Source organism: Python bivittatus, unplaced genomic scaffold (assembly GCF_059951505.1).
Source record: "Python bivittatus isolate LINGU-HERP-01145 unplaced genomic scaffold, Pbiv_v1 ctg000200_np1212, whole genome shotgun sequence".
Classification (NCBI taxonomy): domain Eukaryota; kingdom Metazoa; phylum Chordata; class Lepidosauria; order Squamata; family Pythonidae; genus Python; species Python bivittatus.
The window spans coordinates 494,534-516,627 of record NW_028277040.1 but is presented as its reverse complement, the minus strand read 5'-3'; the positions used below and the strand labels follow the sequence as shown (position 1 = coordinate 516,627).

The following is a 22,094-nucleotide window of genomic DNA, read 5'->3' as shown; positions in this document are numbered from 1 at the left end:
GAAGTAAATTCATCTGAGCCAGGAATAGGATAAAGCAATGGTGATGGAATCATGCATGGCTGTATTCTCCCTTTGATTTTCCAACAAGGAAGAGGTTGGGGGGAGACATGACAATGATTGAGAGCTGTAATAGAGACACAAGGAGAAAAGTACTTTATTTGGGACACCCAGTAACATCATCTCATCTGCAGGAGGAATGATGTAGAGGAGTGTGGAGATTGCCTTGAAGAAAATATGCATCAGCTTTTAGGAAAACCTGAACTTAGCCCAGGAAAACAGGAACACATGAGATGGACACTCAAGACTGTCTCACCTGGCCTCTCTTTGCTATAAGGAGGGAAGGAGAAATGCTGTCAAGATTTGCTGTTACGGCCTATATCAATAAGGCATTTCCTGTGCTGCCTCTTTCCTGACCTGGTCTACCCTGAAGATAAGCAAATGGATAGCAGAAGTTCCCTACACACACGCTTGACAATCCCAAATACCTTAATGATCTAATACATTGATTTATACATGCTTCACATTTTAAAATGTTAACAACTTTTGACAGTCAAGTTCCAATTAATTTATAGCATAGATAGAAAACTGTTTTGGTATCAAGCCTCTTTTGGGTCATAATTTCAGGGTATATTTACTTATTTATCAGCATGCTTGTGCAAAACAGGTTGCATATGTGCTGTCCCAACCCTCTTTCCCCATATACATAGACATATGCCCCTGCCCCAGAACCGACACATACATATAACCACCAAAACATGCATTCTGTTCACAACACACACCAGTATATGCATCACCCACTCTATTTGTCATTGTCTATCAACTTTCTACTAACTACTGGTGCTGAGTGTTTCTCCTGAATGTGGTTTTCACTATTGTTATTTCAGTGAACATTGCTATTGTTGATGTGTCTTCCTCCTGATTACATATGATTTGTTTAGTTACTATGTAAATTAACTTCCTGGATTTTCTTCAACTATTTCATATGTAGCTGATGGAGGAGCCAATGCATTTCCCTTGTTTTTCTGTTACTGTGAGTTTGTTTACATGATAAAGGACACTGGCTCTGCTGGATGCAGAGCTGCCAACTCTCAGTTATTTACTAGGCAAGAATCCTTGATTTTGAAGCTGTTTTCCAAAGCAGCCCCCCATCCCACTTTTAATAGGAAGGAATTGCTTTGCTTCAAGATCTCATCAAGCAGTGTGAGTAGCCAGACTTACAGTTAAAACTTCTGGCCACTGGAACTGCTGCCTGAGATTTTGAGGCAGTACATTACCCCTGGTCAAGAAGAATCACACTGCCGCTTCACCTGAATAAAAATCACAATGCCTCCATTGTCGAGGCACAACCAAGTCCCATTGCACACATTTATGGTATATCTTTTTGTTTTTAGGTTACTTCAAGAGAATAAACATTGCAAATGTCAACAATTTCTATGTGCTCAGTAGAAATATAAATGTATCAAAATGTCCAATGAAAAAGTATTTTTATATTGCATTTATTAGTCCTGTGCACGTGTGTAGTAATATGGCTGAGTCCATGGAGTGAAAGGCTGGAGGCCTAAAACATTATTTTCCAGAAGACTCTCTCTCTAGCTCCACATCCTGCCTTGGTTTGGTAGTTCCTGCTGCCATCGCCTGTCTTCCAGTGGGAACTTCACTTGGCATCCTCCCTCTCAGCCTGATGCGTAAGAGACAGGGCTGTCTCAACCATGTTGCTTTTCTGGCCAGTGGAAAGGGAAAAAATGTGGAGAAAATGTGCCTCTGACCCTATAGTGTTGTGTGTGACTAACAGAATCAGCCCCTTCTCCTCCCCCTTCCTCGTGGGGAGAAAGTTACATTTACCCCCAAAAAAACAAACGCAGAATATAAAAATCTCATTTTGGCAAAAACTGTCAGTAGCAAAGGAGATAAAAATATAAATATAGAGTGGTATCTCTACTTACGAACTTAATCCGTTCCGTGACTCTGATCACAAGTCGAGTTGGTCGCAGGTCAAGGTAAATTTTCCCATAAGTTTCAATGAAAATACGGTTAATCCGTTCCGCCCTCCGAATTTGGTCGCACCCTGAAGCAAATTTTCCCATAAGGTTCAATGTAATTACCGTTAATCTGTTCTGGCGCCTGCACACCACGCGTCAGGGGTGGCAAAGCGCCCGCACGCCACATGACGGGGCAGCAAAACACCCTCACACCACGCGTCGGGCAGAAAAGCGCCCGTGCGCCGCACGTCACGGCCACAGCGGGGTGGCAAAATGCCCGCAGACCACGTGTCAGGGGCGGAAAAATGGCCACGGACCACGTGTCAGGGTGGAAAAATGGCCGTATCTCGAGGCAGAGTTCGTACATCGAGGTAAATTTTTGGGGCCGGAGCTGGTCATATCTCGAAAATTTCGTAAATAGGGGCGTTTGTAAGTAGAGGTACCACTGTATATATAAAATATATAACTGTGGCAAACCACAAGATGATGCCGGTCTGTTCCCTCTATAAAGATGACTCTGCTGTGAAGTTCCAGGTTGCAAAAGCACAACTACACATTAAGCTTATATAAAGACAAGAAATACTAGAGACAAAATATTAGATTTAAACACTCAAAGACAAAATAAAAATTTATCTTCGTATTTCGACTAACCTTTTCCTATTCCTCTAGAATACAGTGGTACCTCTACTTACGAACGCCCCTACTTATGAAATTTTCAAGATACGACCAGCTCCAGCCCCAAAAATTTACCTCGATGTGCGAACTCCGCCTCGAGGTATGGCCATTTTTCCACCCTGACACGTGGTCCGCGGCCATTTTTCCGTCCTGACACGTGGTCTATGGCCATTTTTCCACCCCTGACACGTGGTCCGCGGGCGCTTTTCTGCCCCTGACGCGCGGCGCATGGGCACTTTTCTGCCCCGCTGCACAGCGTGCGGGCGCTTTTCTGCCCCCAAGGCGCAGCGCACGGGCACTTTGCCACCCCTGACGCGCAGGCATTTTGCCTCCTTGCCACGCAGCGCGCGGGCGCTTTTCCACCCCGACACACGGTGCACGGGCGTTTTGCCGCGCGGTACATGGGCGTTTTGCTGCCCCGCCGCGCGGTGCGTGGGCACTTTTCCACCCCTGACATGCAGGCATTTTGCCTCCCTGCCACGCAGCGCGCGGGCGCTTTTCCACCCCGACACACGGTGCACGGGCGTTTTGCCGCGCGGCGCATGGGCGTTTTGCTGCCCCGCCGCGCAGTGCGCGGGCATTTTGCCGCCCTGCCGTGCCCTGACGCACGGCACGCGGGCATTTTGCCGCCCTGCCGTGCCCAACGCACGGCGCGCGGGCGCTTTTCTGCCCTGCTGCACAGCGTGCGGGCGCTTTTCTGCCCCCAAGGCGCAGCGCACGGGCACTTTGCCACCCCTGACGCGCGGCGCACGGGCACCAGAACGGCTTAACGGTAATTACATTGAACCTTATGGGAAAATTTGCTTCAGGGTGCAACCAAATTCGGAGGGCGGAACAGATTAACCGTATTTACATTGAACCTTATGGGAAAATTTACCTCGACCTCCGACCAACTCGACTTGCGATCAGAGTCACAGAACGGATTAAGTTCGTAAGTAGAGGTACCACTGTATATTGTCCTTTAATTAAATTCCCTTTTGAATTCAGTTGTTAGAACTCAGAAATACCCCTGCCCCCCGCAAAATCCCTTTTTAATCAGAGGCTGGAAGAGAATGTTGGTAGCTCACCTTTCCTTTATTTATTTATTTGTTTATAAGACTTACAAGGCCATCCAACTCTATGACTCTGGACGGCGTACAGCATAAACACACAATAAATAAAAAAACAAAACAAAACCATATAATACCTTATATCATCTTAGCACACAGCTCCTTGCTCCGTTTTCCACAGAAGTTGGGATGCGGTCCCCAAAAAGCAAAGCCTTTTTCTCTAGGAGAAGGAAGGGCCGGGGCAAATCTCCTTTTGGATTACAAGCCAAGTCTCTGCTGTAGAGAAACTTGTGTTTTGGATATGCCTGAACCCATCCAGCATGTAGGCTGGGAAAGGGCTACTCTCACAAACAATATGTTTAACAAACATAAAGATGGAGGGAACAATTTGGGCCATCAGGTCCAACACCCACCCACGCCCAGCGAATGAATCCAAATTAGCACATCCCAGACAAAGTGATGCCTAGCCTTTGCTTGAGCACATTCAATAAAGGGTAATTGATTGTGCTCTTACTATGAGGACAATTTCCCAATACTTGACCTCATTGCTTTCCTTTGCAACAAGGTCAAATATATCTTGCAATTGTGACTTTTAAGAAATCCTAAAGGCAAAGTACTATTACTTAGTTGGAATTTAGGTTTAATTGAAATACCCAGTATTTTGAATATTCTTAAATCTGCCCTGTGGGAATGATCCCCAAAGAGAGGTGGAGGGAAGCAGGCAAGGACTAGAAGCTTGCTCACTTGGAATGCTGCCTCCTCTCCCCCCCACCCCCCCAGGGCCAGGGCTACTAGTTTCCTGGTGGGAAGGATTCTAGAAATGCGTTTGGCTTTTAATCGTTTGTATTTACAACTGTTTGTACTACTCATAAGTCACTTTGGGAGAATTGTTACCTGTTTAACACATTTAGAGATCTATTGATGATATTTTGACCCTGAAACAATAACTGCTGGCATTCAGGCTTTGCCTCTGTGTAACATATGCAGTTGCCCTTAAGGACTGAGTGACATTTCTTAACAAGCGTCCTTGTCTCTTTTGCAGCTGTTACAAGGAGCTTACCAATTGCACCATCCTGATAGCTGAGAAACTGGATTGTTACTGGCCAAACCAACTGGTGGATCAGTTCTTCATAACAATTCATAGGCATTACTTCAAAAACTGCCCTGTTTCAGGAAGGGCTTTAGGAGACCCTCCTAATGCCATTTTGTGTCCATTCATTGTTGTACCTATTTTTATCACCCTACTCATGATGGTGTTGGTAGTGTGGCGAAGCAAACACAGTGAAGGCATTGTTTAAACTTTTTTAATACTCGAAGGCCCAAGATAACATCAATGAAGATGAACCCCAAGGTCTCCAACCTCCAAGCTATATTGAAGGGCTACTTTGCTGTTTCTTCGGTAGAGATCTGGATTCTGGCAAAAGTATTTTTAGAGACAGTGTCTAATAGTAGAAAACATTCTGCTACCCAGAGAAAAAACTATATGCATATTCTTTAGCTAACAAATATTTTGCTAAAGTCAAGAGAACACACTGAGAAGTTGTTCTCATTGTCTGAACTGACATCAATCATACTAGAGACATGCTTGCACTAAAACTGCTTCAATCTTCACTTCTTCAAATTTAAGCTTCCCTTTCCTGGTTCTTTCAATATGTTTTTATTGTCCTTGGTCATTACACACTTTCCTTGGGACTATGGACTACTTTTTCAGATAAGGTAATTTCAAAAAAAAAAAAAATGCTGGTGATGCACATCAGCACCTGTGTATATTGCATCATGGACAGTGTAAGAACATTGTCCATGATGCAATATAAGAAATCATTTCAACTCCTTTTGTTGGCTAAAAACACTGGAAAAGCAATATATACTGTTCTTTGTGTTACAGTGGCATTTAAGAGCATGGGATAGTACTCTGGCTGAAAAATTAACATAGCAACAACATTTTTTAGAAAATCCTATGATTTATAAATTCATCCAAATATTATCACCATTTCCTAGGCATACTAATGTTTTTCCTAATAGATTACTTTTGTATGAACAAATGTTCATGAGTTTGGTAGAATGCCTACCCTGAGGACAAGAACATCTACATATTGGCTCACAGCTGTTGGCTGTTCCATGTGTGCACGTAAGAGACTATGAGATGGAGAATGAAAAGATGCCATAACTTGCAGTTATAAATAACAGTTGTTTGTTTCAACAATAAAATCCAGTCAAAACATGTAAGCTTAACATTGTTTTGGACATGGTTTATTTTTCATATCAATATCCTCCTCCCTAGGCTTTGCACTTTGGTAGGAAATACAGTGTATAAATGAGAGAATAATGGTTATAATCAGCAGAAATCCCTTTGGTTTCAGGAATTCAGTCTCTCAGGGCAATGTGTATTCAGTGGGGCCAATGGAACAATCACTCGACTTTAGCAGAAGCTAAGAAAAAGAAGTCAGGCTGATGAGCAGGGGAAGGAAGAGGCAAATACTGACTGGCTTCATGCATGAACTCATGAGTTCATGGGTGAACTCAGCCAGGTGTGGTTTATTCAATCAACAGTTACTAAGCAAACTATGACTTAGTTCAAAATATGAACTACCTGCTTCTCCCCATCACATCCTTTTAAAATTATATCATTTTAAAGATGATGCAGTTGAGTGATGTTGTTGTGCCTTCAGGTCAATGCCTGGGCAGTCGTCTTGGCAAGGCTTTTCGGAAGTGGCTTGCCCATGCCTGCTTCCTAGAGCTGAGAGAGAGGGACTGGCCTGCTGGCTTTGTGCCCAAGGTGGGACTAGAACTCACAGGCTCCGGGTTGCTAGCCTGGTGCTTAACCATTACACCAACCTGGCTTTCAGTTGAATCTTTTGGCGTTGCAATTACCATTTTGAAGTGAATGGATCAGATTTTAAGTCCATCTGGTACTGATTTATTGTTGTATTTTATGTATATATGTCCCTTTCTCCCATTGGATGTTAGGACAATACACAGCACAGTAACAAATGGATCATTGCTATGCAACATCCAGCCTATAAGACAGATAAAATAAAAAGAAAATACATTTCAAGTGAGCCAGATGACATCCCAAAACCCCAGGGAGACAAACAAGCTTTTGGTTATCTAAAATGTCACACCATCAAGGAAACCCAATTTTGAGACATTGTGTTGGGGACAATGTCTTCTGGTGGACTCACAAAGCTTCCCTTGTTGATCTCATAGCCTGAGACTTGGCGGGCTCTCCTAAAAATAGGATCCTAGGACTTTGTACACAAGTATCTCATTACTGAGTCTGGAAATTCCCAGGCAACCAAGACAGTGCTTTTGAGGATCAGTGTCTCATATTGTTCAATTTAATGATCTAGCAATTGCATTCTGTACCATTTCAATCTTCCAAACCATCTTCACGGGCTAACAACAGGTTAACTGCATTGCTATAACTCAAACTGACATTGTCAGGGAACAGATTACTGAAACCAAGCAATTTTTTTGCACAAACAAGGTCAGCAGACAGACCCTAGGATTATCTGTTGACTGAACCTACCTTGGCAGAATAGTTTCAGTTTATTGGCTCTCATGCCTATCTCAAGCACTTCTGATTCAGATGGAATGAAGAAGTAGAGCAGAGTATCCTAGCTTTCTCTCATTCACTTTTTTTCCCAATTAAGTCATAGTGCTGGTTCATATTCAACTGCAATCAACTACATTTCCAAGTCAGGTATTCCCCATCCTGTAACTATGCATTTATTTTTTTACTAAACACTAACCGTCAGGGAAGACTTTTTAAGGTAAGGAGTAGTGGAAAGTGATGGGAAAAGTGCCCTATAATGTTAAATGTTTTTGAAATTAGGGGAAAGTAAAAAGTTGAGTTTACTGATTATATAAAAGTCTTTGATTGTGTCAATCATGTCAAGCTATGGAATTTAACAGACTTAGAAAAATGGGAATCCCAGAACATCTCATTGTCCTCATGTGAAACCTATACACAGGTCACAGTACAGACTGAACATGGCAGAACAGACTGACTTCAGGTTGGCAAAGGAGCAAGACTGTCAGCTTCAGCCTAGGAAGCACATACTGCAGCGCAGAGCCATTGGTCAGTTTCACCGCCTCAGGCAATAGGGCAAGGAAACAATGTAACCGCAAGTTAACTGCCGTCAGGGGGTGGGCAGTTAACTCGCAGCAGGGAGCCAATCAGAAGTGGCAACACTGGAGCACAGCCGGCTCCCCAGGCGCCCCGGGCAACTCCGGCTTGCAATACACCGGGAGCGCAGCAATCCAGAGGCAATCGGCGGGTAATTCAAAACCAGATTAAAACAGCCACACCAACTCAACATGAGAAAGGCTCAAGGAATGCGAGGGCAAGTCAGACAAAGGACGAAGATCATAACACAATAGAAACTGGCTGAATCTGCCATCAAGGCGAGGGGAAGGAAGATCGCAACGGACAGATGGGTAGCCCAGGGCAAGGACAAGGGGCGGAACCGAGGGGTAACTACGGGTCAAGGGCGGAACCCTATAAAACTGCTGTAAGAAACCGTGCCAAGCCAATCCTGGCTTTGTCTGTAACTGCTATGCACTACGCCTGAATAAACTAGCTTTCGTCCAAGCCTGTGACTCACGAGGTTTCTGTTCAGCGCTGAATGCAGCGACTCTTACACAAGACAATGCTGTATACTCTCCCCTGATTTATTCAACCTACATGCTGGATATATATTAAAGGAAACTGGACTGGAAGAAAATTAAATGGTTTTAAAACTAGAGGAAGAAACATCAATAACCTGCACTATGCTGATGACACTATCCTGATAGCCAAAACTGCAAATAATCTGCAAGCCCTAGTAATATAAGACAAGGAGCGCAGTGAAAAAATAGGACTAAAATTAAATCCAAACTAATGGCAACTGCTACATGCAACCAGCCTTACAATTGGCAATGAAGATACTGAAGTGATGGATACCTTCTGCCTTTTAGGATCAGCCATAAACAGCAAAGGAACAAGCATATGCCATAGATTAGCACTTGGTAGAGTAGAAATGAAGGCCTTGGAAAACATATTCAGATGGTATGATGTGTCTATACCTGCAAAGATCAGAATAGTCCAATAAATGGTATTCCCTGTGACCCTTAAGCAAAAGTTGAACTTTGAAGAAGTTTTTAGACTATGATGTTGGAAAAAAACTTCTGAGAATACCATGGACAGCCAAAAAAACAAATGGATCATCAAACAAATCAACTCAGAGTTCTCATTCGAGGCACAAATGACCAGGTTCAAATTATAGTACTTTGGACACATTATGTGAAGACCTAGTTCTTTGGAGAAGGTTCTAGTGCTGGAAAAGGTGGAGGGAAAGAGGATGTCCAGCAGCAAAGTGGATAGACTCGGTTACAGTGGCAATTGCTGCAGTATTGGAAGACCTAAAGGACCAGGTTAAGGGACAGATGCATCCTGGAGAAGCCCTATCTATGTGATTGCTAAGAGTTAACACTGACTTGATGGCACATAATCAATCAAAAAGTTTAGTACCTTGGACATCAGGAAAGCAGCTTTTACAAACTCAGAACACTGATAACTATGGGGAAATGATCCTAAAGAAGGAAATACTGAAAGCACAATTGCCAACAATTCCAAGAAGAAGGGGAAAATGGAAGTTAGCAGAAGAAGCTAATGCCCTTAAGGAGTAGAGAAGAGAAACAATGCATATTTTCTGTATAAAAAGTTATATGAGTTTCAGCCTCCCAAGTAGACTAAACAGGAAACATGAGAAGATGAGCACGGGTGGGATCTTCCCTCACCTGGGAGTGTCTGGTTTTGAATGTGGATGTCTGATTGGACAGAGGGACTTTACCCCGGATCAGGGACCCCGAAGGCCCAGGATTGGAGGTATTTGGTCCTGGAACCCCCAGGGACTATGCTACACTATCAAGGTGGTGACAGGTAGGGGACAATATGGCAGGAGTTGGAGGGTGGGCCACCTTCAGGGAAGACACTCCCAGTGTGTGTTACCGCTGATGTGTTCCGGGCCTCCTTGCTCGCTCCCAGGCCCTGGTCAGCAGGTTCACAGGGGCCCTGGCCTCCAGTTGCTGCTGCTTAATGCCAGGTTGGTTAAAAACAAGGCCCCCCTCATATGTGACTTGATCACCGAGGAGAGGGCAGACCTGGCATATATTACCGAGACCTGTCTGGGGCCAAGGGGGGGTGCCCCTCTCGGAAATGTGCCCAGCTGGGTTCATGGTGTGGCACCAGCCAAGATGCCAGGGCAGGGGAGGAGGGGTGGCTATCGTCATCCAAGAGTCTCTTGTGGCCTTCAGGGGTATTGCTCCACAAGTCTCCAGCTGTGAGACACTGTTCCTTAGGTTGGGCTCCCGCAAACGGTTGGGAGTGCTGCTACTGTACCAGCCTCCCTGCTGTGTGGCAACCTCCCTACCTGAGCTGCTGGAGGCCATCTCAGGGCTGGTGGTGGAGTTCCCAAGGCTTATGGTTCTGGGGGACTTCAACATGTCATCTCTGGGATGGACCTCAGAGGTGACTTGGGAGTTCATGGGTACCATGGCAGCCATAGGCCTGTCTCAAATTGTGTGGGACCCAACCTGAGACAATGGCCACATGCTGGATTTGGTCTTCTTGTCGGAGCAATGGCAAAGAGATCTGAGAGGAGATTTACAGCTTTCCCCGTTGTCATGGTCAGGTCATGTCCCGGTGACCCTGAGTTTCTCCTATGCCACCCCCCTCTGTAGGGAGGCAGGACCCATGCATTTGGTCCACCCCCGCTGCCTTATGGACTCATCAGGGTTTCAGAGGGAGCTGGGGGGTATTCTCGTGGATCTGCTGCATGGTCCAATGGAGGCCTTGGCTGCTGCTTGGAATAGGGAGACACCCGGGGCCTTGGACAGGATCACGCCTACGCCACATCAGCCTCAACACTCCCCATGGTTTACAGAGGAGTTGAGGGTGCTGAAGAGGGTCAAGAGACATCTAGAGCGCTGCTGAAGGAAGACAGACCGAATCTGACAGAACACAGGTTAGAGCCACTATCAAGGCCTACATTGTGGTGATAAGAGTGGCGAAGCGCCAATACTTCTCTGCCCTTATCGCATCCACAGAGTGCCGCCTGGTAGCCCTGTTTGGGATCACTAGATCCCTTCTTGGTAAGGGGGATCTGGGGATTGATTTGCAGGTCCGCGTGGAGGAATTTTCAGAGCATCTGCAGGATAAAATCACTCAGATTTGTTCCAAGGTTGACTTTGAGCGTGGTGCAGGGTCTGGGGAGATACCAGGGGAGCGTTCTTACCCAATTATCTGGGAACAGTTTGATCCTGTTGTTCCTAAGGAAGTGGACAAGGATCCTCCAGACTGTGAAGGCCGCCACTTGTCATCTGGACCCATGCCCCTCCTGGCTGGTGAAAGCAGCTCGGGAGGTGACATGCAGTTGGATCCAGGCGATAGTTAATACATCCTTGCAGGAGGGAGTGTTTCCAGCTGCCTTTAAAGAGGCATTGCTGCACCTCCTCCTCAAGAAACCCTCCCTGGATCCTTCCATACAGGACAATATTTGTCTAGTCTCCCACCTCCCCTTTTTGGGAAAGGTGGTTGAGAAAGTGGTGGCATCACAGCTCCAAAGGGTTCTGGAGGAAAAGGATTATCTGGACCCTTTTCAGTCAGGTTTGTGGCCCAGTTATGGAACGGAAACAGCAAACAGGAGGGAGTGTTCCCAGCTGCCTTTAAAGAGGCATTGCTGCATGATCTCTGGTGGGAGCGGGATGGTGGAAGTGTGACCATCCTTGCTCTCCTTGATCTCTCAGCAGCTTTCAATACTGTTGACCACAGTATCCTATTGGGACGACTCAGGGAATTGGGGATGGGTGGCATGGTCTTGTGCTGGTTCACCTCCTTTCTTCAGGGCTGATCCCAATCGGTGGCGATAGGGAGGGAGAGGTCCCATCCTCAGCCCCTCCTTTGTGGGGTGCCGCAGGGTTCGGGTCTCTCTCCACTCCTTTTCAGCATCTACATGAAACCGCTGGATGAGATCATCCACCATTATGGGATGAGGTATCTCATATGGGATGAGATGCTGATGATACTCAATTATACATCTCCATCCCAGTTGAGGTAAGTGATGCCGTGACTGCCCTCTCGCAGTGCCTGGAGGCTGTAAGGGTCTGGATGGGGAACAACAAGCTTCAGCTGAACCCTGGTAAGATGGAATGGCTGTATCCGGGACTTGGTCATCTTTGATGCTGGATGGGGTAGCACTGCCCCAGACAGACCCAATGTGTAATCTGGACTTGAAGAGCAGGTGGCAGCCGGGGCTAGGAGGGCCTTTGCACAACTTCGGGTTGTGCATCAGTTACGCCCTTCCTGGATTGGGATGCCCTTCGAATGGTCACTCATGCCCTTGTTATCTCCCAGATAGACTACTGCAATGCGCTCTACATGGGGCTACCCTTGAAGAGTATCTGGAAGCTTCAGCTGATCCAGAATGCAGCTGCACAAGCTATTTTTGGGGCTTGAAGAAGGACCCACATAACACCGTTGCTCTGCGAGCTGCATTGGGTACTGGTTTGCTTCTGGGTCCAATTCAAGGTGTTGGTTATCACCTTTAAAGCCCTACATGGCATGGAACCAAGTTACCTGAGGGACTGCCTCTTCCCCATGACTTCAACCCGTCCTGCCCGATCACACAGAGAGGGCATGCTCCGGACCCCCTCGGCAAAAGAGCTGCAACTAGTGGGGTCCAGAAGGCGGGCCTTCTCTGCTGTAGCCCCTGCCCTTTGGAATATCTTGCCCCTGGAGGTTTGATCAGCCCCCTAACTCTGGAGGGATTTGAAGACCTGGCTCTGCCATCTGGCCTGGGGTGGGGAGGGAAGTCATCAAGTGTGGGGTTGGCTAGTCCCTTAGAAGCCTGGCATTGCTGCCCTGAACCATTGGCCTCCTGGACTTTTTCCTTCATCTTTTGTAATTGTGTGTATAGACTTTTAATTGTATATTTATTTATTGTTTTTAATGAGTTGTGAGCCTCTCAGAGTCCCCCATTGGGGGGAGATGGGCAGGGATAAATTTAATAAATAAATAAATAAACAAACATAACTATCAGCTCTCCAAGGTAGATCAAACTTGGAAACCAAAGATACACAAGTTAATATAAGGTTATAGTAACAGAATCTTGCAAGTCTGAATGTGCTTCCCCTCTCCCTTCCTTTGTCTTCATGAGAACTAGGGTGGGTCACCTCTGAAACACTTTCTCAAATTACATTTCTGCCCCACTTAGATTTCTTTTATCTAACCATTGTCTTGGTTGCTCTGACCATTGTCTTGGTTGCGGCTCTTCCTCCTGTTCCTCAACATTATTCCTTCTGCCCATTATGATAACACATTATTAATTTCAAAATATCAGGAAGAATGTTTTGCTGGTATCTGACCTTTTGAGAGGAGATACTAAGAGATAACAGAAACATGGCAACATGAAGCAGGGAGCTCTTGGACAGAACCTTCTACCATCATTCCATATACTGTAGAAATGGAGCAGACCTTCCTGTCAGGAGGTGGTGTTGCAAGAATGATGTTGCATGACGATTTCATATTTTTTACTAAGTTTCCTTTCAGCAATTTTGCTGGTTTCAAGGGTATGTCCCTGGTTCCAAATAATCACAAGAAGATGGAGAATTTGGTTCCAAAATACAAAAATGCCTAAATTATATTTATGTGGAATGCCAGCAAAATAATAATTATATCACTGAACCAACAAATCATTACATCAATAAAAATATTGGTTTAGAGGTGACTATGATTTTCAACTGGTTGTAAAAATCATGAGGTTCCATAAATATCCATAGTCTTATGCACTGGTGGTGCTAAATCCATAATTTTTGCAGATGTGACATGTGTAATAAACTGTGCCAAATTCCAATTCTTTCAATGACAATGTGTTTTCTCATACTCTCTCCATTTCCCCATTTTTTCACTCTTTCTGTTTTAGCACCCTGCCTGAAACACAAAGCTGTCACATTTACCACATAATATCCCCATTAGGCAAGGTTTCTTCTGACAAATTGTCCGTGCGGGGGGGGGGGTGTCAATCTAGATTAGACCCCCTAATATGAGGAGTAAAGTTTAAGTCTGCTCCTATTAACCCTCTGCTTTTGAGGGAAGGTTTCCAGTTAGCATTTTGAAGTTGATTTTTCAACTAAAAAGTAAATGTGTAGCAGTGTGTGTCATATTGACTCAGAGGGCTATAGAGGTTGCATTTTCTTTCTAAACTTTACTGGTATAGTCAAAGGGTCTATTCTATCTTATTGTAACTTGTAAAATATCCAGTGTGCAGTTCAGGACTCTTTGAAGAATAAAGGCTTCCTCTCACTTATTTCTAGAATGTGGGAATGGGATCTTCATCTCTTTTCTCTCACAATGGTCCCAATCCAGCTCTGACTCCCTGCACTAGCAATCTTTATGATGAAGCAGGAGCTTTTTCCTAGTGCAGACCATTGGTATAGGCCCATGTTACAGTACCTGGATTTCAGTCCAGTCCTTTGCCTCGGCAGCCCCTATTTATATTGAGGTTTTCTGCTGGCAATTTGTGAAAAAGACTGAACAAACAGGAAAAGAATGTTATCATGGAGTCATGCCTCACTCCATTCTATTGCTTGCCTGAGTTTGCAGCTTGTAAGGCCTAAATGTCTGGCATGGGGTCTGGGAGAGAGGCAACTGCACAACTACTCCAATATGCATCATTTTTCATTTGCTCATAATCCGTGAAACTTGTCACTTGAAAGCCCGTTCACTCAGTTTGAAGAGAAATGGTTTCAATCCTTTTTTCTATTCTGCTATAAGTAGGAAGGGGCATTTAGGAATCCAAATGGAAGCTAGAACACCATCTCTTTGAGTAAAACTCCTCTTAACTATTATGAAGTTTTTTTCTCCAACGTTCATTCAGATCTGCCTTCTTGTGATACAAATCTTATTACTCAGTATCCTGCACTTGGAGTCAACAGAGAACATATCCTGCCCTCGTCCTGAGTTATTTGGACTATTGTTAGCTTCACTGGTTGTTATCTCTGGTACCAATTACTATTCACTCCCCTGCCCTCTACTGTACCAGCCACCACTTGGTGGCATAGCAGGTTCTATGCACTTGGACTCCTTGATGGCTTTCTTCATGTTGGAATGCATGCATGCATTTTTAAACAATTTGAATGAAGTCTGTGCACCATAATGGATATTATTTCTAATTCACACTGTGATTTTTTTTTCTTTGCAGAAAAAAAAAGCATTCACTTCCATTCATTCAACCCTCACCCCTGGGAATTTACTTGCACAGGAATGCTTCTAACAAAGGTAAATGTTTATAGATCTGCAATCTATAAATAGTGTTGGATGAAGTATCTCGGATTTCAGCTAGACTGTTTGCCAGAGATATGCATGCAGCTTGTTTGGAGAGGATGGGCAGCTCAAGACAGCTACGCACTACTGATTTAGTTGGCTCCCCCAGTTCCCTAAGAAAGGAGCAGCTGCTAGTGTTGTTGCAGTCTTACTCGTGCAGTGAGCGTTGCTATGGGCACTGCTTTCAGAGAGCATGGAGTACTGAATAAAAAGGGCTGTTCCCAAACCTCTTAAAATTACTTATTATACTGTGTATTTTGTTTCAAACAACATTTTGCCATGAAAGAGTTAGTTCTATTCCTGCTCTAAACATTGTTGACAGAGCTTATTTAAAAGATGATTAATAAGCAGGAAGAAAATACTGCTAAACATTCTGCTTAACATCAGGATTATTTTCTGTTTTCATTAAAACAATCTCTATTGCACTGCCTTATACATTTTTGTGAGATTTTGTCAACCATTCAAAGAGATACACAAGAATTTTATCCATGTATGCAACATGTCTGCATGTTGGTTGAGTTCTTGCCAGAAAAAGTTAAATAACTTTTAACTAAGAGCTAAGCTAAAGACATCTACCAGATGATACTGAAACTTCTACATAGTACCAATATCATTTTTTAAATTTTATTTATTTACATATCAATTTTGTCACCACTGATCTCATTAAAAAGTGATGATGGGCAGTTTACAAAGGGGATAAAATCAATTAAATACAACATAAAAACAATATTAAAAATAATTTAAAAATTCCAAGAATGATAGAATTGGTGAATAACTTAGGAGTGACATCAGGGCACCAGCCACCCCCAGGAATGGTAAAAACTGTTATCACCCCATGCAAGCTGGCAGAGCCAGGTCTTTAGTCCTTTCCAGAAAACTGGAAGGGTAGGGGCCCACTGCACCTCTGGGGCGAGAATATTCCAAAGGGCAGGGGCAACAGCAGAAAAGGCTCTCCTCCTGGACTCTGCCGGCTGACATTCTCTTGCTGACGGGGTCTGCAACATGCTCCCTCTGCCTGACCGGGTGGGATGGGTTGTTGTAATGAGGGTGAGACAGTCCCTCAGGTAACTTGGACCCATGCCATATAGGGCTTTAAAGGTGATAACCAACACCTTGAATTGGACCGGAAGCAAACTGGCACCCAATGCAGCTCCCACAGCAAAGGTGTTATATGTGTCATCCTAGGGGCACCCAAGATTGTTTGTGCAGCCGCATTTTGAACCAGCTGTAGCTTCTGGATACTCTTCAAGGGTACCCCCATGTAGAGCACATTGCAATAGTCTAGCCAAGAGATGACCAGGGCATGAGTGACTGACTGGAGAGCCTCTTGATCTGGAAAGGGGCATAACTGGTGCACCACATGAAGGTGGGCAAAGGCCCTCCTGGCCACGACTGCCACCTGCTCCTCGAGCAGGAGTCGTGAGTCCAGGAGGACCCCCAGATTACACACCGGGTCTGTCTGGGGTAGTGCAACCCCGTCAAGAACCAAAGATGACAAGCTCCTAGATCCTGAGGCTTCCCGTATCCACAGCCACTCCATCTTACCAGGGTTCAGCTTGTCAGGTTCAGCCCGGCCCAGCGCACGCCAGACAAGTTAGCTGCCATTCCGCCCAGCTAGTCCCAAGCGCGCCTGGTCAGCTTCCTTGCCTCAGGCGCAGGCAAGAGAAAGAGGAAGCATTCTGTCAGAGTCTGCACACTCAATCCCAAAGTTCAGTAAATCCTCTGGAGACCAACAAGTTCCATTACAGATTTCTTTATTTTAGGAGAAGCGCACAGCATCATAGTTTGTTGAGTCTGCCTCAACATAGCAAAGCCTTGTCTTTTTAAGCCCAACTTCCCCCCCTTCTAGGTTTCTATTCCCACTTGCAGCTCTTCGCGCCTTCCACCAGTTCTCACACATCCTGGCCTTGGATGTCTGGCTGAAGATAGAGATAACAACACCTGGCCTCCTCCTTCCCCCCCTTATGGCAGGTCAAGCAAACGGTTAGAATAACATTCCCAGCACTACTCTATTAATCTATGTTTAGCAATTAAAGCAAAAGTATAATTAGTAATTAAAACATATAAAGCAATCGAAGAATCTGGTTTGCGTAGATCCTGACATGCCGCCCTCCAACAGAACGAATGTGCCTACACTCGGAAGAAAATCTGAAAAAGAAAATAGAAATACAAGAATGAACATTAAAATGTCTACTTAGGCTTGTCAGGGTACTTTGAGTGAAAACGAAGAAGCAGCTTAGGTGCTTTAACATTAATACTGTCCACCCATTCATGATGGGTCTTGGGAAAATGCTTCCACTGAATCAGGTACTGGAGTTTGCCTTTATGTCTTCTAGAGTCCAAAACGTCTTTTACTTCAAAGTGACTTTGTCCTTCAATCATGACAGGTGTTGGTGGAGTTGGATCAGGATGCCATGTCTCAGAGGGTTTGAATGCTTTCAACAAATTTGCATGAAAAACAGGATGAATATTTCTATAATGTTTTGGCAAAGTTAATTTAAATGCCACAGGGTTTATAACTTTCTCAATTGGGAAAGGTCCCACATATTTTGGAGCAAGTTTTTTGGATGGTTGGGAAGATTTTAAGTTCTTTGTAGAAAGCCAGACTAGGTCGCCTACCTTCCAAGGTGGGTTTGCAGTACGTTTTCTGTCGGCGAATTTTTTATGCTGGCTTTTTGCTTTTTCTAGAGATTTCACAATTAGTGGCCATAAAGTTATAATGTTGTTTATCCATTGGTCTGCTGAGAGTTCAGGCAGGTTTTTAAGAGGCAATTCTGGGAAAGGTGGAAAGTCCTGGCCAGATGCTATTTTGTATGGTGTAAAACCAGTGCTTTGATGCACTGTGTTGTTATAAGCTACTTCAGCAAAAGGAAGGAGCTCAGACCAATCATCTTGCTGATGATTTGTAAAACATCTTAAATATTGTTCCAATAAAGAGTTAATTTTCTCCGTAGATCCGTCAGTCTCCGGATGAAAACTGGAACTCAAAGCTTGATTAGATCCAAGTAATGTAAGAAATTCCTTCCAAAATTTAGAGGTGAACTGTGGCCCGCGATCTGAAATCACCCTCTTGGGGGCGCCATGGAGGCAGTAAATGTGTGCAATGAACAGTTTAGCTAATTTTTTAGCAGTCGGAATTGATGAACATGGAATAAAATGTGCTTGTTTAGAAAATAGGTCCACCACAACCCAAATCACTGTGTTGTGATTACTCAGAGGTAGGTCTACAATAAAGTCCATGGAAATTTCTTCCCAAGGTTTTTTTGGAGATGATACAGATTGAAGAAGGCCAAGAGGTTTTCCCCCTCTCTTTTTTGACATTGCACACACAGGGCATGTAGAAACATAGTCAGAAATGTCTTTTCTCATTGTCGGCCACCAAAATTGCCTGCGGAGAAGGTGTAAGGTTTTTATAAATCCAAAATGGCCTGAAGACTTGTCATCATGTCCCCTTTCTAGAATTTGTTTACGAAATGAAAGTGGCACATAAAGCTTGTCTCCCATCCACCAAGCTTGGTCCTCATGGGTTAAAATATTTTTATTATTCTGGAACCATTTATCTGAATCCAAAGCAGCATTTATGTTTTGGAGTAAGTCGGTGGTAGGTTTTTGTTTCTGGAGTTTTGTCTGAGACCTGGTTAGAGCTACTGAGCCAGGTTCTAGTTGAGGTGGTGCTTTAAGGATTACCGGGGCTACCACCTGTTCTCTCTGGCTGTTATGCTGAGGCAATCTTGACAACGCATCAGCTAAAAAGTTTTTCCCTCCTGGTATGAATTTTAAAGTGAAGTTAAAGCGACTGAAAAATTGGGCCCAGCGTACTTGCTTAGGTGACAGCTTTCTTGGAGCTGTAAGAGACTCCAAATTCTTGTGGTCTGTCCATACTTCAAATGGCTGGGCTCCTCCCTCTAGGAGATGTCTCCAGGTCATAAGGGCCCAGCGTACTGCAAAAGCCTCCTTTTCCCAAACAAGCCACCTCCTTTCTGTCTCAGTGAATTTGCGAGAAATATAAGCACAGGGTTTGAGTGCACCCTCTTCATCTTTTTGAAGTAACACAGCCAAAATTGCTACGTCTGAGGCATCGGCCTGTATTATAAAAGGCTTGTCAGGGTCTGGGTGTTTCAAAATTGGCTCTGCTGTAAATAAAGTTTTCAGAGCCTCAAAAGCTCTTTGGCACTCTTCTGTCCATGTTATCGGGGCCCCGGGTTTTTGAGCTTTAGCCATCACTTTGCCTTTTGTTTTTAGTAGATCTGTTAATGGCAAAGCCACTTGTGCAAAGTTTGGAATGAATTGGCGATAAAAATTGGCAAAGCCTAAGAAACTTTGCAATTGCCTTCTAGTTTTAGGTGGTTCCCAACCCAAAACATCTTTTACTTTAGCAGGGTCCATTTCAATTCCTGCCTTAGAAATGCGATACCCCAGGTAGTCTACTTGTTTTTTATGAAACTCACATTTTGACAGTTTGGCATATAATTGAGCTTTCAACCATTTTTTCAGAACAGTCCTCACCAATTTTACATGGTCTTTTAGGTTGTCAGAGTAGATCAAGATGTCATCTAAGTAAACCAGCACTCCTTGATATAAATGCTCATGTAGCACTTCATTAATTAGTTGCATAAATACCCCGGGCGCTCCCGAAAGGCCGAACGGGAGGACCTTGTATTCATAGCAGCCAAAAGGAGTTGAAAAAGCCGTGAAATGTTCCTCCCCTTTGCGAATTCTTACTCTGAAATATGCCTCCCTTAAGTCCAATTTAGTAAATATTTTTCCTTTTGAAAGTTGAGCAAGCAGATCCTTCATTAACGGGAGGGGATATTTATTTTCTTTGCAGATTGCATTGAGGCCCCTGTAATCCGTGCAGAGCCTCAAGCTTCCATCTTTCTTTTCCCTAAATAACACGGGAGCTGCCATGTTCGATTTAGCTGGTTGTATAAAGCCCCTTGCCAGGTTTGTGTCTATAAATTCCCTCAGAGCAGCAAGCTCTTTTTGGGTCATTGAATAAGTTTTCTTTTTTGGGAATTTAGCTCCTGGCTGGATCTCTATGGCACAGTCAGTGTCTCTGTGGGGAGGCAGTGTGTCTGCTTCTTTTTTGCTGAACACAGCCTGTAAATCCCTGTAGGGTTCAGGAATGTCTTTAAGGGACTCTGGGTCCAACTCTAGGGATTTGTTCATGCTGCAAGCTGTTGCTGCAGTTTCCGTTCTTCCTGACTGCTCAGGTCCCAAATAAATTCCATCTGCAAATTGCAACTGCCCCGTCTTCCAAAAAACACGAGGATCCCACTTTTTCACACAGTTCGCTCCGAGAATCAGGGCGTAATTCCCTAAAGGAGCCACTAAGCATTTAATAGTCTCTTTGTGGGTCCCCACTTGCAGCTCAAAAGGCTCCGTACGATACAGCACTGCCCCTCCCCCTGCTTTGGAACCATCCAGCTGGGTGAACACTATCGGGGTCTTTATTTTTTTCACCCTTAGCTCCAACGCGTTCACCAGTATGGGACTGATCAAACAGCGTGAGCAGCCGGTATCCATTAGCGCGGTTAGCGTGGCTTTGTACTCTGTTCTGAGCGCTGAAATAGTCACTTTAAGGGTGGTAACACTCACCGAATCATCGTCATCGGAGTCGTCTTCCTCCTCCTCCGGCTCCGCCTTGGGTTCATGAGCAGGCTTGTCGATCTCGACGTTTGCCTTTTGATCTTTTCCAACGGATCCATTTTTGTAAATGACGAGGTCTGGGAACGGCGATTCTGTGCCTGCCGCAGCGGTTCCTTTTTTCCCTTTCGCGCCGGTTTTTTGCACTGCTCCAGCGGCTTTTTTCGCCTCCCCCCCCCGTGCGGGTGGCGGCTTAGGGCAGGAAGGCGCCAGATGCCCTGGGTCGCTGCAACGGAAGCAAACGCGATCGGCCGCTCTAGGATTTCTCTCGTCTCCTCCCCTCGATGGTTGTCTTCGGGACGTCGGTGCCGAGGCGCTGGGCCTCCTGCCGAAGTCCGGGTCCACTCTTTTCCACTGGGCTTCGACGTTCCCCGCGTGCTGGATCCATCCGTCTAGGGAATTCGGGTCTCCCCGGGCGAACGCCAACTTCCAGAGATCGCGACGCATCCCTTGCTGGAAGCAGTCAATTTTGAACTGCTCCGGCCAATCAGGTAGCAGCCCCGCAACACCGCGAAACTCCAGGGCGTACTCGCCGAGGCTACGTGTTCCCTGACGCATTGTGCTCAGTTGCGCCCGGGCGCGGGTGACGACCCCGGGGTCCTCAAATCTCCTGCGAAGGGCGGTTAGGAACCCCCCCAGGTGGTTCAGTTCCGGCGCTTGTGCCGCTCGGAGCTGGATCAGCCATTCTCCCGCCTTGCCGGTAAACGCTCTGCAGATGTAGAGTACGCGCTCCCGGTCGGAGGCGAAAAGATGCCCCGTTTGCTCCATGCATATGGTGGTCTGCGCCATGAAGTTAGGTACTTCCTTCGGGTCCCCGCTAAATTTTTCGGTCAAACCCCAGCGCTTTAAGAGGGCCTCTTGCTGGGCTTGGATTGGGGCCACCCTCCGAGGTAACATCGGCACGGCCACAGGTGGCGGGACTGGGCCTGCCGGAGGACCCGGTGTTGCCTGAGCTGGGGGGGTGGCAGGTGTGGTTGGTGGGGCTATCAGCGAATCCTCTAGCCCTCCTTCTTCGGCCTCCCCCTCTGCGCCCGGGCTTTGGTACAGACCTGAACGACGGACGAGCTCGCTCATCCTCATCAGCTCCCTCCTCATCATGGCGTTTTCCGATTGCAGGATCTGCACGCAATCTTCTAGGGTCCCCCTCCGGGTGGATTCAGCTCTTCCTGTCGTCAGGGCCCAGCGCTTATCAGGCTCCATGTCTAGAAATGACATTTCCCCCGTCACCTCTTCCATGGTCCACAACTTAGTTTTGCGCCGGTCAGGTTTCCGTGGCGCCGGGAGAGACGGGTAGGTGCCGGTCAGGGATTCCTCCCCCGCGGATCCACCTACAGCCCCGGTCTCGGGGCATTCCTCCTCCATTCCCGCAGCCGCGGTCGGCTT

The 22,094-nt window shown here is 45.6% G+C and overlaps 1 protein-coding gene, 1 long non-coding RNA gene and 1 pseudogene across 3 annotated transcripts in view; 2 read left to right on the top strand and 1 right to left on the bottom strand.

Annotated features, from left to right (window-relative positions):
• The window catches only part of RAMP1 (receptor activity modifying protein 1), a 61,883-nt gene that overhangs the window by 25,991 nt on the left and 13,798 nt on the right, over positions 1-22,094 (top strand). The window contains exon 3 of one of the 2 annotated variants that reach the window (XM_088135540.1): positions 14,944-15,020. In XM_088135540.1, coding sequence (XP_087991666.1) covers positions 14,944-15,020 — 77 coding nt within the window. Of the gene's footprint in view, positions 1-4,745; positions 5,930-14,943; positions 15,021-22,094 lie in introns of those variants that run through there. The other variant, XM_007440557.4, reaches the window with a different exon arrangement.
• Positions 6,075-14,924, top strand: LOC148216520 (uncharacterized; annotated as a pseudogene).
• Positions 16,803-20,927, bottom strand: LOC148216519 (uncharacterized). Its single transcript, XR_015795165.1, has 2 exons — positions 20,664-20,927; positions 16,803-17,213 (listed from the first exon to the last, which is right to left on the bottom strand). It is a non-coding gene; the product is annotated as an uncharacterized LOC148216519 (long non-coding RNA).